This window comes from Balaenoptera musculus, chromosome 4, assembly GCF_009873245.2.
Source record: "Balaenoptera musculus isolate JJ_BM4_2016_0621 chromosome 4, mBalMus1.pri.v3, whole genome shotgun sequence".
NCBI classification, from domain to species: domain Eukaryota; kingdom Metazoa; phylum Chordata; class Mammalia; order Artiodactyla; family Balaenopteridae; genus Balaenoptera; species Balaenoptera musculus.
In genome coordinates, this window is record NC_045788.1 from 140726816 (window position 1) to 140742679 (window position 15864).

A 15864-nucleotide genomic window follows, 5' to 3' on the forward strand; every position below is an offset into this window, starting at 1 on the left:
AGATGCAGGACATTCCATCCAGTGGGATGTAACTGGATTTGCCTTGGCTTTCCCCAGCAGCAGAGAGCCGACTTGCATTTTCTGGCTAGACCCAGATGGACATGTACGTTGTCTTCTCTTGCAGGGATCTTCTGGAGGAAGGAAGGGCCACGGTCCCGTGCCTGGCCGAAAGACTGACCACTGAACTCATCACGCACATCTGTGTAAGTACTTGCAAAACTGTCCAATCTCTGAATAGAATCCTGCAAACACAGAGCTTAACCATGTCGGCTAACAAACGTCAGCACACGTGGATCTCCTGTGCATCTTGTGAAGGTGCCGGCTCAGATTCAGGGGGTCTGGATGTGGCCCGGGATTCTCCCAGGCGGTGTGGATGCTGCCTGCCAGAGGACCACACGTTGAGTGGGATGCTAAGAAACTGTCCACTTGGCCTAATTAAAAATCAGCATCTTACGAGCATTGGACTAACTCTTCCTTTCCCATCATCGCCAACCTTGACTCGTTCCCTCTTCATATTTACGTCTTTTCCACTGTTTTCGATTTTCCTCAGAAATCTCTGCCCCTGTTAGAAAATCAAATAAAGGAGAGTCACCAGAGAATAACAGAGGAGCTACAGAAGTATGGCTTAGATATCCCGGAAGACGAAAGTGGAAAGATGTTCTTTCTGATAGATGTGAGTATTGCCAGGGGCGCCAAGTTGGAGAGTCACACTTCACCGTCCACAAAGGGATCGTGCATGGGCCTTGTGCGCATCTCTCTTCACTCCCCTAAAGCTGATCCGGACTCATTCTGGCCACTTAGCACCAGAAAGGGGCTGGGGTTGGGGGATGGTGGGCAGGGAGTGGTAGACCATCCCATTCACAGCATCGCCTCTTCCTCAAGCGCCCTCACCCGAGACCCCTGGGCAGTGAGGGGAGTTTGGGGTTGTCTGCTGCCAAAGCCTCTTCTCTCCTGTCCTCCCTCCCGGGCCCGTAAGGCAGCAGAGAAGGGCTCGCCCACCCTCTGCATGCATGCGACCGCCAAACTACTTTGCTTGTATTTGGAATATCTCCGCTGATACTTGTGTTTTTCTTCTTGGCAGAAAATTGATGCCTTTAATAAAGAGATCACTAATAAAATAGAAGGGGAGGAATTCGTGGGAGAGTATGACTCTCGGCTGTTTAACAAAATGCGAACCGAGTTCTACAAATGGAGTATTGTGGTTGAAAAGAATTTCCAAAAAGGTGAGTCCAAGGCACCATGGTAAACCCTGCAAGTCAAGTTGAGTCCAGGGCCGGGGGGCTGGGTGATGCAGTTGATGAAGGACGCCCAGAGTAAGGAGTTAGTGGCGTGAAAGCCACACGTGCTGTTTCATATCCCTGAACTCTGGCCGGCAAGCATCTAGTACTGATTTCAGAGGACACCTAGAGAGAAAATGCAGATTCATTGGCCCATATCAATCATGACTCTTAGAATAATCAGCACTCCCTCATCAGTGAGCAGGTTGACATGTCATGTGTGTCACGCTCTTTTTTGTTACCAATGGTGCTGCCCCTGAAGTAACCCAGTTTGATCTTGGTTAACCCACCAAGGCCTTGAAGCCTGATGTGTCTCGTAATGGATCTTATAGTTGCAGCGATGAAAAGAAAATACAACGGCTTGCTAGGTACCAGCCTTGCATCGTGAAATCCTCAGGAGTCCGAAAAAAGTAGAAAATGTGATCTGAAATTTATTTTTTTACTCCTTTAAGAAGCCTAAAGTAAATCGTATATTGACAAATGATAAAGCTACAGCAGCTGCGGGAAATTTCAAGTAACTTTGCTTTTATTCCAACAATTTGGTGGCAGGGGAGTAGGTGGAGTGGGGCTGGTTCCATAATTTATTTCAGCTGACCAGGGCTGTTCAAATTGACAGTCCTCCTTGGCTTCGAGTAATGAACATGGGAAGAGAAATCATGCGAGTTTTTGCAGAATTCAAAGGCTACACCTTTGTTCCTTGGCAGAGGGCATGCAGGGTGGGACTGGGTAAATAACACTGAGCCTTGTTGGAGAAATGTCCAGGAAGCTCATTCCTGGGGCCGTAACTTGTCATGTGTCCACAGTCTCCGTGCTGCTTACAGGAACTAAGTCCACGCACAGAGGGTTGTACGCCTGCTGTGTGCTCATGTGGAGGGAGGGCCCCGCTCTGTCCCTCTCAAGGAAGACAACAGTCCTTGGCTTCCAGAAACCCCCTCACGGCATTGCCCAGCCATGTTTTTATGGCATAAGTGCTTATGGCAGTCAGCCTGTGAGAAAAACAGCTCATTTTTTAAAATGCTAAACTCCTCCCAACAAATTATCAGTTCCGTATCACTGGACACCCAAATGTAAGAGAATTAATTTGGACCCCTAACTCACCCCCTATCCAAAAATAAACTCAAAGTGGATCGAAAACCAAAGTGTATGAACTGCAACTGTAAAACTCTTAGAAGAAAACATAGGTTTAAAACTGTGTGACCTTGGATTAGGCAGTGATTTCTTTAGCTAGGACACCTAAAGCACAAGCAACGTAAGGAAAAAAGAAAAATTGGACTTCATCAAAATTTAAAACTTCTGTGCATCAGAGAACACTATCAAGAAAGTGGAAAGATGCCCCACAGAATGGGAGAAAATATTTGCAAATCATATATATCAGCAGTCCCCAGCCTTTTTGGCACCAGGGACCGGTTTCGTGGAAGACAATATTTTTCCACGGACGGGGGGCTGGGGGGTAGGAGGGGGCGGGTAGTTCAGGCGGTGATGCGAGCGATGGGGAGTGGCAGATGAAGCTTCACTCACTCGCCTGCCACTCACCTCCTGCTGTGTGGCCCGGTTCCTAACAGGCCGCAGACCAGGGGTTGGGGACCCCTGATGTATATGATAAGGGGCTAGTATCCACAATACATAAAGAACTCTTACAACTCAACAACAAAAAGAAGAGAAATAATCCAATTGAAAGATGGACAAAGGATTGGAATAGACATTTCTCCAAAAAAGAAGATTTACGTGTGGCTAATAAGCACATGACAAGATGCTCAGCATCATTAGCTGTCAGAGAAATGCAAATTAAATCCACGGGGAGAGCCCATCTCACACTTACTAGGATGGCTACCATCAAAAAGACAGTTCACAGGAAGTGTTGACAGAAATGTGGAGAAATTAGAACCCTCATGCACTGCTGGAGCAAATGTAATGGTGAGATGCTTTGGGAAACATTCTAGCAGTTCCTCAAAACGTTAAACAGATCGTTACCGGATGACCTGGCAGTTTCATTCACAGGTGTATACCCAGGAGAATGAAAATAGGTGTTCACACGAAAACTTGTATATGAATGTTCTTATCAACATTATCCATAACAGCCAAAAAGTGGAAACAATGCAAATGTCCGTCAGCTGATGAATGGATAAACCAGTTGTGGTATATGCATATGTATTAATTTGCTAAGGCTGTCACAGTAAAGTACCACAGACTGAGTGTCTCAAACAACAGAAATTTATTTTCGCACAAGGCTGGAGGCTGGAAGTCCAAGGTCAAGATGTCAGCAAGTTTGTTTTTTTCTGAGGCCTCTTTTCTTGGTGTGTCAATGGCAGCCTTCTCCCAGTGTCTTCACGTGGTCGTCCTGCTGTGTGTGTCTGTGTCTTGATCTTCTCTCCCTATTAGGACACCAGTCATATTGGAGTCTCCCCTCATGATCTCAGGTCAACTTAACTACCTCTTTTTAAAGGCCCTGTCTCCAAATGCGGTCACTTACTGAGGCACTAGGGGATAGGACTTCAACAAATGAATTTGGGGGAGACACAGTGCAGTGCCCAATGGAATATTATTCACCCATAGAAAGGCATGAAATCCTGACCCGTGCTACGACATGGATGAACCTTGGTGGCATTATGCTAAGTGAAAGAAATGAGACACAGAAGGCCACAGATTGTCTGATTCCATGTATATGAAATGTTCAGAGTAGGCAAATGCATAGGGATAGAAAGTTGATTAGTGGTTTCCAGGGGCTGAGGAGAGAGGGAAATGGGGAATGACTGCTGTTCCGTGGTGTGATGGAAACGTTCGAGAATTAGGTAGTGGTGATGTCTGCACCACTTTGTGAATATACTAAAAATTGTACACTTTAATAGGGTGAATTTTATGGTAAGTGAATTAGATCTCGATTTTTTTAAATGCCTCTGAGAAAATATCTCCTGACCAAAAGAGGGCAACCAGGCTACCATCCCTGGTTAGTTCTTCAAAAAAAAAAAAAAGAACCATAGCCCTTCTGCATTTTTACCCCGCAATGGAGGTGTTTCTCCACACTCCAGTTTGTTGAGAGTAAAAAGAATTTCAAGAATATAAAGAAAAAATTAAGTGCTTTATGTAGTAAACAGTGATACCATACATATCACATTAATAATCTAACTATATTATCCCTTTGATTTATAAACACTTTCTACTCCTGCTACAGCCCAGGAATATGTGCTGTGTCACTGATTCTAGCTGGTGTTATGGTCATTTCTATTTTTTAAAGGGTCTGCAATCATAGTATTCTGTGATACAATTTTTTTTAAAAAAATCGAATTTGATTTACAAAATTCCCTACTCAGGTACCTTTTCAAGAATCTGTCTTACTCTACGTTCCTGCATTTGCTGTTTTTTGACGTCCTACCCTGGCTCTGTTCTTGCCGTCTTGAGATGACTAAGGACAATTATCTCGAGATCTGTTTCTTTACTGCAGTCCTTGAATCTTTTTCGATTTGAAAATCAGATTTGATTTTTTTCCCTGCCCCTCTGTACTTTCAGAAAGTTTAGAATGGTATTGTGTTCAACAAAACCCACAAGGCCATTTTTGTAAAATAATTCAGAGCTGTTCTTTCCTTCTGTAGGTTACAACGCCATATGTAAAGAAATCCAACAGTGTGAAAATCGGTATCGTGGCAGAGAGTTGCCAGGGTTTGTGAATTATAAGACGTTTGAGGCCATCATAAAAAAGCAGGTCGGAGTTCTGGAAGAGCCGGCTGTGGACATGCTGCACACAGTCACTGGTGAGTCCTTGCTTTTGCTTTTAGGTATTTTATTTCTCGGACAGGGTCGAAGCTAGTACTTCCTGCTGGGGTGGTTTCCAACACAACAAGCCAACCAGTCTTCTTCTCCAGGCACCACCTGGGTGTCTCACAATTCATTCCCGTTCTGACACTAACTGCTCGGAGTTAGCACAGACCCCACGACTTAGGGGTCAGCCCACAAGACCACCCACTTCAGACGGCAGCTCCATGTCCGAGCCTCCTGTACTTCTGAGTGACCAGCTGTACATCAGAGCTCCCACGACCCCCTCCTTGGGCTCCATCCTCTGCTAGAACAGCTCACGGTCTCAGGAACACACGCTACTTACCTGTACTGGTTTGTTATAAAGGATTTGCTTACCTTTACCAGTTTATTATAAAGGATAGTACAAAGGTTGCAAATGAAAGAGATGCATAGGGTGCGGTCTGGGCAGGTCCAAAGTGCAGGGGATTCTGTCCCGAGGCGGGGCGGCGTGGGGCACCACCCTCTCGGCACGTGGCCGTGTTCCCCAGCCTGGAAACTCTTCGAACCCTGTCATTAAGGGTTTTTATGGAGGTATAATCCATTATCCTATGGAGGCATAATCAAATTTTAACTCAATCTCCAGCCCCTCCCCCAGCCCCCAGAGGTTGGGGAGAAGGGGGAAGATTGGGCTGAAAGGCTTCTAAACAAAGGCTTGGTCTTCCTGGTGACCAGTCCCCATCCTAAAGCTAACTAGGGCCACCTCATTAGAACAAGAGATGCTCCTGTGTCAACCAGGAAATTCTAAGGGATTTAGGAACTCCGTGTCAGGAACCAGGGACAAGAGCTGAATGCATATTTCCTATCACACCTCACCTTCCTCTACTCCATTGCTATGAATACTTTGCAGTCTCAAAATACTCTGTTTATTTGAAATCTCTGAGAAGTAAGGTTGATGACTAAACAGCTCTACATTATGCGAGTGTCTTGAGCCTCTAAAGTGCTGTATGAACCTAGGGTGGTGTCACTGTTGTCACGTGCAAATGGGAAACTATGTCCGCACCGTTGAGGAGAAATGCAGCATGAAGCGGTACGGACCACTCCCTTCTCCGTGAAATGCTTTGCTCCTCGGTTTCCGAGAGATCCCTGAATCTCTTCTCTTCATCGCCACCTTGGCTGACCCCCTTCTCACTCAGGCTTCAGCTGTCTCCTTTTAGCACTAAGTGATAGTCTTTCGTGGATCCACGACCTAGTAGTGGTGGGGGGGGACAGCCTTATAAGAGTTTCTAAGGCATGTATTTCTAATTAAATTTTACCTTTAAGCTTAATAGCTATAAGCTGAAATCTGTAATTGTATTTTGTTGATCAATTGTGCATAATTCATTCGGTCCTAAAGAAAATCGTTAGTACTTCAAGGCTTCAAGTTACAGATAACATTTATATATATGTGTAATAAATATATATATATATATATAGGTATATAATATATATATACCTACTTCTGAAACATGCAATTTGGAGTCAAAAGATTTCCAAGCATAAGGATGCTGTATGTCATACTAAGATAACATTCTGTGAGGAAGTCAAGTGGAAATATGGGTCTCAAAAATAAAAAGAGGCTTCCCTGGTGGCGCAGTGGTTGAGAATCTGCCTGCCAATGCAGGGGACATGGGTTCGAGCCCTGGTCTGGGAAGATCCCACATGCCGCGGAGCAGCTGGGCCCGTGAGCCACAGTTACTGAGCTTGTGCGTCTGGAGCCTGTGCTCCGCAACAAGAGAGGCCGTGATAGTGAGAGGCCCGCGCACTGCGATGAAGAGTGGCCCCCGCTTAACACAAGTGGAGAAAGCCCTCGCACAGAAACGAAGACCCAACACAGCCATAAATAAATAAATAAATAAATAAATAAATAAATAAATAAATAAATAAATAAATAAATAAATAAGAAACAATGTAAATTTTCTGATTGAAATAAGAGTTTGTTCACCTCTTTCTTTCAAATGAATTAGAGCTATTTCGATTCCATTGATGTATTTAAAAGAGTGATGTGTTTTACTATAAATATTAATGTATTTATAACTTACCAGAAATTGCATTCTTTGCAACTATTTATATTTGGGATGACAATTTAAACGTCAAGTAAATATGCCAGGGAACATTTAGCTTTTCAAGTTCCTCCAGGGAGTTTTTGAGCAAAAAAGCATACGTTCCTCCTTCAGTGAGAAGAGAGGAGGGGAGGGAGGGGGGAGGGAGGGAACTGTTTCCTGCTGTTTTATCCTCTTAGTTTTTACAATCTGTGAAGATCGTGGATCCTTCTAGCAATACTGGACTTCTTTGTTTTTCTTTCACCAGATATAATCCGGGCTGCCTTCACAGATGTTTCAGAAAAAAACTTTAATGAATTTTTCAACCTCCACAGAACTGCCAAGGTAAAACCCACCAGATGTTACTTAAAAAAAAAAAAAAAGAATGTAAGCCTGACACTAGAAAATAGATTTCTTACATTAAGACTGTTGAACCTTTATTATGTATTTGGAGGAGCAAATAATCAAGATCAATAGTGAATCTAGCGATTTGACCAGGGATGTCTGGCTAAAGGCAGTAAGAGGGAGCGAGAGAGTGAGAATTCGGAAAGGAAATATTTAGTCACAGGAACAAAAGAGAGCTGTAGTGAGTGGGGAACACTGTCACATCTGAAGAAAATGGCCCTGAATCCCAAAACTCATTGAGGAAGCCGAATGGAAAAGACTTGTCCAATCTCAGAACAAGGGCTCCCCCTCGTCCTGCTTGGGCGACATAACTAATACCACGGCAGACATTTACTTCTCACCGTCCAGGAGGCTGGAAATCCCAGCTCGAGGTGCTGGCTGACTTCTCACTGTATCCTCCCATGGGTGGCGGGGGGAGACAGCTCCCTGATGTCTCTTCTCAGAGGGGCACCAATTCATTCGTGAGGGCTCTACCCTCATGACCTGATGACCTCCTAAAGACCCCACCTCCAAATGCCATCCTATTGAGGATTAGGCTTTCCATGTATGAATATGGAGGGGATGGAGACCCAGTACAGATGGGAAGACTGGCTCTGCCTTTCTCAAGCCAGAGATCTTGGGGCTACTTAACGTGCCTGGGCCGCCGGCTTCTCATCCACGGAATGGGACTAAGAATGCCTTCTGCAGGAGGTTGTAGTGAAACAGAGAGGAAAAGGTTTAGGACTGCACCTGGCATCGTGCGTCACGCTCAGTGGCACTCAGTGAAGTCTGGGGGTCCAGATACTTTCTGTGTGAAGGGTCTCCTCCCTGGCTTTCTGGCAGCCAGTTTCTCTAAACTCCAGGAACGTGAAACATACGGAATTTGACTGATTGAAATCTAGCCTCCATCTTATCCCTGTGAGCTCTCTGGTGGAAAAATACTCCTCCTCCTCAGATGGAAAAACGTGTAAAAGAGAAAAGGAAAAAGCTGGAGATCAGGCCCAAGAACAGAGCCCATGCGGGTTCCCAGGCTCTGGGGATGGAGGGTCTGCTCACATGTGTGGCTTACGCTTCCTGGGAAATTCTGACCCTTGGCTGGGAATGGGAACCCCGCCTCCCCATGCCCAGATAAGCCGACATAGGGACAAGACGCTGCTCCAAAGCCACATGCTTTTTTCCAGTTGGCACTTGCTGGTGGAGGTCTTTGCAGAGGACCTCTCTTCCTGTGACCCAGTGATTTGTTTCTAGAAGGAAATTTTGTGTTTCTCCTTTGCCATAGTCCAAAATTGAAGACATTAGATTAGAACAAGAAAAGGAAGCTGAGAAATCGATCCGACTACACTTTCAAATGGAGCAGATCGTCTACTGCCAGGACCAGGTTTATCGGCGTGCGTTACAGAAGGTCAGAGAGAAGGAGGCAGCAGAAGAAAAGAGCAAAAAGCCAAACTCTCCTTTCCAACCACAGAGCCTCTCCGACCCCTCCATAGCAGAGATCTTTCAGCATCTGATCGCCTACCACCAGGTGAGTCTGCGAGCGCCTCAGAACGGCACTTCTCATCTGTCCCCTTTCTGTGAGTGCCTCTTTTCTGTCTTGCCACTGTAAGATGACTGCCAGCTCCATCTTTAGGCCTCTGTAGAAGCAACTCGATCAGAGAGGTGAGAAGGGTTGTTACTTACAGCCACTGGAATCTGGTTTTGGCTGGCTGTGTGGCCCTGGTCAAGTTACTTAACCTCTCTGAGCCTTAGCTTTCTTCTCTGTAAAGTGGTACCTCCTCTCGGGGTTCTTGTGAATATTCAGTGTGAGGAGTGTGAGTGAACCCCTCCCCGCAGCTTTGGAAGGCGGCGGCCTCTGGCCACAGACAAGCTGCTCGCAGAGATAATGCACTTTGGTTGCTACCCTCCATTTCAAATAACTTGAAGGGCCATCAGATTCATCCTGGGGAAGGATGCCCAACTCAGAGCCCTTGGGATATGTGAAAGTCTGGACAGGAAAGCAAATGGCAGTCTCCTGGTTTACCAGATGTCTCCATCACTTTGGGCGGAGCTTCTCACACTGACCATGCTCGTGCATGTACAGGATCCTGTGGAAATGCAGAGGTGGGGCGTGGCGGGTCTGAGGTGGGGCACGATTCTGCATTCCTGACGGGCTCCCAGAGGATGCCACGCTGCTGGACAGGGGTACACTCTGAGCAACAAGGCTCAAACTGTGGGTGGAACTCCGTGTCCTGCAGACCCTAGGATGTGTGAGTGAAGCCAGTGAAGGGCAAGGCGGGGGCACCTGTGTGCCCCTCGGCTTCTCCTGCAGCTAAGCTCAACCCCCTTCATCTGCTCACCTGCCTGGCAGAGCCTTTTAGAGTGAGTAATGCGCGTGCACGCACGTGCACACACACACACAAACACACGCACACGTTAAGGCCTTCAACTGATTGGGCGAGGCCCACCCACATTCTAGGGGATGATCTCCTTTACTTCAAGTCAACTGATCGGCGCCATCAACCACATCTACAAAATACCTCCACAGTAATACCTAGATGAGAGTTCAATTGAATAAGTGGGTCTACAGCCCGGCCAAGGTGACACATGAAACTGACTGTTACACCTGGGGAAAGGATAAGGCTTGTTTTATACTGATAAATATAAGCAAAGGAATTGGCTTATATGATTGTGGAGCCTGGCTGGTCAAGTCCAAGACATGTAGGACAAGCCACCAGGAAAGCCAGACAGGAGACTCCTGGGTAGGAGCTGAGGAGTGCTGAGCACAGGCCGAATTCCTCCTTCCTCAGGAAAAGTTCTGTCTGCGTTGGAAGAGCTGACATCTTTGTGACTTTAAATTTCCTATTCAGGAACATCAGGGGTCTTTCCTTCTTAAGATCTCCTTTCTGGGGGCCTTAGAAGTGTTCTAAAGTTCTCTTTGTGTAGATCGTGCGCACTTCTGGAGTTTTATTCCTACATCTTTTCTCGACTTTGTCCCTCCCGGAAACGAGCCTTTTCTTCCATTATATCTTCTGTTTGTTGTTAGTAGATAAGATTTCTGTATATTGTCTTATACCTGTTAACCGTACTGATTCTCTTTTTGTTTGTGGTAGTTTTACAGATGATTCTCCTGAGTTTCCCTAGTGGACACTCATACCTCTGCAAATAGTGGTAGCTTCACCCTCTCCCTCCTCTTTCCAGTTTTATACTTCAAACTTTTCTCGCCTCATTTGGTCCCTTCGATGCAACTCGAAACGATAGTGAGCCAACAGACAACCTTGCCTTGTCTCTGACTTTAATGAGAACCCCACTTTTCCTATTAAGTATGACCCTCACTGGCTAAAGTCAATGTGTCAGCGGGCTGTGTGCCTTCTCGAGGTTCTAGGGGAGAATCTCTTTCTCTGCCTTGTCCAGCTTCTAGAGGCTGCCCACATTCCTTGGCTCGTGTCCTCTTCCTCCATCTTCTAAGGCCGCCAGCCGTGTTGCATCCCTCCACCCTTCTGCCAGACTCACGTCTACCCCTGACCCTCCTGCCTGCTTCCCTCTTTTGCACTGGGCCCGCCAGACTCTCTGGGATGACTCCCTCTCTTAACATCAGCTGCTTAGCAATCTTAGTTCCATCAACAACTTCAGCTCGCCTTTGCCATGTAAAGGAACGCGTTTGCAGAGTCTGCGATTAGGACAGGGACATCTTTGGAGCTGTTACCCTCCCTGGCACACCCATCATGAAGTGTGTTGGATTTCCCTGGGGCAGTGATTTGCACAGTATCCCCGGGGAAAGGGCCCAGGGGAGAGGTCCAGGGGAGCTGATTTTCACTACTCAGAAATTTCCTCTCAGCTACCAAGAGATGGTCTCATGCCAGCGTGGCCCTTCTGTGTGATTCTCTGTGTGGCCCACCACCTCAGCTCCCCACACCCACTTGGTCAGGAAGAACTCTGCACCAGCCCTGCTCACTGGGCTACTGTGCTCACCAGGTAGCTCCCCGGCAGGAAAGGCTTTCCCTCTCCTTCCCTGTCTGACCCATGCTGCTCCCCTCCCCCTATGTGGCTCTGCCTGACCATCCCTGCTTCTGTTACACGTGGGTCACAGGCTGAACATTACCCATCTCCTACTTCACCAAAACTAGGGATGATTTGGATGATCTCCAGGACAACGGGAAAATGACTTTTGCAGCCATGTTCATACCAGACTCTCAAAAGCTGTTTGGGTGTGTGGTTTTGTCGGTCAGACAGACCAGCCCTTCCTTTCAGCTGGTGTCCATTCTCCAACATCAGACGTCGGTTTCTTGGCCCCAGCATCCCCCTGGAATACCTCTATCTGCCTGTCCCTCCTCTCCCGCCCTGCATTGGTGACACTGGCGGTCCCATCCCTCACCTGCTCTCATCCTGGGGCACGGAGCGTGTGTTCCAGCTCCATCTCACTGATTCCCTCCACTCACATACCCTGAGTGCTTGCTCCACGCCTGGCATCTTTCTAAACTTTTATTTTTAGCTCATGTAATCTTTTCAGCCTTCCCATGAGGCCAGGTGCTCATACTATAGAGAAGGAAACTGAAGCACAGAGATGTCGCAGAACTTGCTACAGTACCAGTATATATCAGCTTGTTGAGAGATCAACTTACCTTAGGAAAGAGAAACTTTGCAGTAGCAGGTGGGGTGTGGTGATGTTACCCAACTCAGGTTCTGCTTCTCATTGCTCAAGAATCCAGTACTGAGAGACGAGTATTGGGTAAAATGAAAGACAGCTTTATTCAGGAAGCCAGCAATCCTGGGGAGAAGGTGGACTCATGGCCCAAAGAACCAATTCCCCATTTTCCAGGTTTTGTTTGGAGATTCTATAGGGAAAAGAGGAAGGGTTATGTGCTGAAGGGAGGGTTGTGAGATGAGTGATGAGCTCGTAGACATTCCTCTGATTGGCTGGTGGTGAGATCACCAGGAGTCAACATCATCAACCCTCTGGTTCCAACCGATCTGGGGTCTACGTGATTGCGGGCAGCATATAATTAACTTCTTTTACCGGGCGGGGGTTTTAGTATCTGTAAAGCAGCTCAGAGGACATGGCACAGGACATTGTCTGTAGCCCTTGAGGAAGAACTAAAGGTCCTTGACTTTGTTTAATGGCTAAACTATTATTATTTTCTTTTGCTTGACTGTTTTCCTTTGTTGCTGCCTTTTTTCATTTCTCTGATTAAATTTATTCTTTGGATACTTTTTTTTTTTATCTAGAGAAAGGGCAAGCAGAGGACCCCATAGGGACCTGCTCAGTTACAGAGAGGGAGAAAGGAAGGGTGAAACGAACTTTCAACGTGCCTAGAACTCAGAGAGCTCCCTCCGTGGCTTTTGATAGCCCAGCTCCTTTTCTGCTAAATAATTTTAGCCTAAAAGGTTATAAAATCTTTGGGGCAGAGTTGTAAATAACTTAAAAATGTAGTTTTTGTACTCAGTCTGCCCATTTACCTTTCTAGAGCACATTTTACCCTCTTGCATCAGAAGTAAGCACTTAGTGGTCAGGAGAGGCTGGTGGGAGCCCAGGCTCGGGGTTGGCCCCCGACGCGGTGCCGCCTGGAGCACAGAGGACGAGGGTGCCTTTGAAACCCAGGTGGGGAGCTTGCGCCCGCCAGGGCTCGTCCCTGCCGGGGCTCCGCGGTGACGTCAGGGTCTCCGGGCGGCCGCAGCCCCTCACCCTCCTGTGAACTGCCCCTCCCTTCCTGCCAGGAGGTCAGCACCCGCATCTCCGGGCACATCCCCTTGATCATCCAGTTCTTCATGCTCAAGACGTTCGGCGGGCAGCTGCAGAAGGGCATGCTGCAGCTGCTGCAGAGCAAGGACGAGTACGACTGGCTGCTGAAGGAGCGCAGCGACACCAGCGACAGGAGGAAGTTCCTGAGGGAACGGCTGGAGCGGCTGACCCGGGCTCGGCGCCGGCTCGCCAAGTTCCCCGGCTGAGCCCGCCCTCCCGCCGTCCCGCCCCAGGGTCTCCAGGGAGCGGACGACCGGCATCTCTCCCTGCCAGCCTCGCGTCATTCGCTGACCATTTCACGGTTGCTCCAGTGGTTAGTAGTCAGACTGCGGCCATCATCCCTGCTGTTAGTGCATGACGACCTAGCAAGAAGCTGTGATGGGCACGCTGGCTTCAAGCATCAAGCGACTTACATAGGGGGTCCACGCCTGCCCTGCCTGTTCCCTGAACTCTCTCCATAACTTCAGCAGTTACCGATGCCCACACAGCATCCTAAAAGGGTCATTCCAGTTTCTGTAATAGCCTTTCACACCCGATGTTTTAGGGGCATTAGTGCCACGTGTGTGAGTGCACATAGAAGCCTATTTCCTTGATTTGTAATAAACTCGTTTCGACCAGACATTTCTCTGACACCTTCTTTATTTGGGGGGAGAAGTCTGACGATGACAGCAGGCGAGAACGCGTGGAGCGGTCGGTGGGCACTACCGCTTCCCTCCGTGCTGGATCAGGTCACGACGAACAGTTGAACAGAGGAATGTGGTCGGTTACTTATGAGAGGCTGAAGGGAAACGGGGAATACAGTTAAAGAAATGGGACAGCATGGGAAGCAGTCGGCGTTCGTTGTTTATAACGTGTGCTGATCAAGTGTCCAGCCTGCTAAATCGCTGGCCACCTGGCATGAGGCTGAAAGGTAAAAAGCCCAAGTCCAGAGAGGTCACAGCCCACCCAGTGGGGTCTTACAGGCAAATGCAGGTCTGGGGGGCAGAGAAGGTAGACTGTTAACCATGAGTTGACCAGAAGGAGCACAGCACGGTCCTGACTGTCCTCCTTGGACTGGGCAGGGCTGGGGACTCGCACAGACACCCCGCCAGAAAGGGAGTGGCTGTCTCACAAGCTGTCCACTCCCAGGCCCAGCGGGACAACCGCTTGTAGGGGGAGGTGGACTAGCTACACTGTCCCCTCCCACTCAGCCCCCACCGCACCTGCACCCCCATCCCAGGGCCCTTCTGACACTCAGGACTCCGTGATCCTCAGTGCTTTGGGACAATATGAAAATTCATGTACGAGAGGGGATGCTCTGGACACTTGGAGGCTGGCGCCCCCTCGTGGCTCGACCGAGTAACTGCTCCAACACCAACAAGGGACCAGAATCAGAGGTGTGTTGCCAAGGGTTCTTCTTTGCTGTTGCTACGGTTTTCGTGGAGATTCCTAGACTGCGTGGAGGAAGAAAGCTGATAGTACTTGCTCCAGAGAACGGGAATTTCCCCAGGGAGCAAGCCTGCTGGAGACTCACAAGGTGCTCGTAATCACTTTCCTTTTACCCAGAAAGAACCCCGGTGTCCAGGAATCCCTCAGGCCTGTTCCGACCAGCCATTGATAGGGGAGAAGTACACTGTCTCTCCTCTCACCTGTTCAGGACTCAGGGAGAGACAGCCCTGGAGTTCACTCTGTGTGATTCCTTCACTCAGAGGGCGGAGAGGCTCAGGCAAGGGGTTGAACTGCCCCCGCCATCCTCCATCTCCCATCTCCCATCTCCACCCATGAGGGGCACCACCGGAATCAGAACCTGCATCTCCAGAGTCTGCTGCCTGCTCTACAGCATCAGCTTGAAGGTCCATCAACCCGTGCAGAATATACTAGAATAGCAATGATACCCACTCATGGTCCCTCCCTCCAGGCAAGCCTGGGCTTCAGTTGATCCCATAGGATGGGGCTGAGTCTGGAGCAGAGCAAGGAGAGGGGCCAGATAACATTGAACTGACCGAAGTAGGAAGCCTCAGTTTTCCAGAATGCAGGGTCTGCAGGTGCTTACTAAATGCTGTGAGGGGTGGAGTGGGCGTAGGAGATGCTGGGCACTTGTCCAGATGACTTGCTGGGTGCCTATTTTCTAAGATGGTATGGAGCACCTCCCTTTATTTCTCTCCTTCTGGAGCAGAAAGCAAAGACAAAAGCAGCCAGCCAGCCAGAAAAGTCCCCATGGTCAGTTTTTGTTTGGGAGGAAAGGAATCCAGTCCCAGGGGCAAATCATCCACCAGGTAACCATAAAAGCAGCAAAAGGGGCACTGACCTTGAATCCACTCACCTTCAGTGGATTCAAATGGATCAGTGGATTTTCAGGGGATTATAAGTTCAGGTTCTTTAATCACAGCAACGCAATGGCTCAAACACCCATGTTTATGGGGTTAATTCATTTAAAATGAGGTAGCTGGTACAACAGTGAATGTTTTAAGTGTTACTTTGGAAGTAGCATAAATCGCAGCCCTTAAAACACTGGGTGCATTGGGAGAAGAGCTCTGGCCTGTGCCACATCACCTTCTCTGTGTCCAAAGCAGCAAAGGATTTGACTTCAACCAGGGGTGTGTGTGTGTGTGGCTCTTTACAAAGTCAGGTTCCAGGGTGAAGCCTTGGTCATAAGGAAGAAGTCTCTGAAATCAGAGCCAGGTCAGGGAAACCACAGGAGAAC

The 15864-nt window shown here is 48.1% G+C and overlaps 1 protein-coding gene across 6 annotated transcripts in view; it reads left to right on the forward strand.

Annotated features, from left to right (window-relative positions):
- Nucleotides 1-13800, forward strand: part of LOC118894818 (interferon-induced GTP-binding protein Mx1-like) — a 36321-nt gene extending 22521 nt beyond the window's left edge. For all 6 annotated transcript variants that reach the window (XM_036851443.1, XM_036851439.1, XM_036851442.1 and 3 more), the window contains 7 exons: nucleotides 125-203; nucleotides 551-673; nucleotides 1082-1223; nucleotides 4865-5023; nucleotides 7353-7429; nucleotides 8748-8990; nucleotides 13157-13800. In XM_036851443.1, coding sequence (XP_036707338.1) covers nucleotides 125-203; nucleotides 551-673; nucleotides 1082-1223; nucleotides 4865-5023; nucleotides 7353-7429; nucleotides 8748-8990; nucleotides 13157-13387 — 1054 coding nt within the window. In that variant the 3' untranslated portion in view covers nucleotides 13388-13800. The remainder of the gene's footprint in view (nucleotides 1-124; nucleotides 204-550; nucleotides 674-1081; nucleotides 1224-4864; nucleotides 5024-7352; nucleotides 7430-8747; nucleotides 8991-13156) is intronic.
- Nucleotides 13801-15864: the final 2064 nt, after the last annotated feature.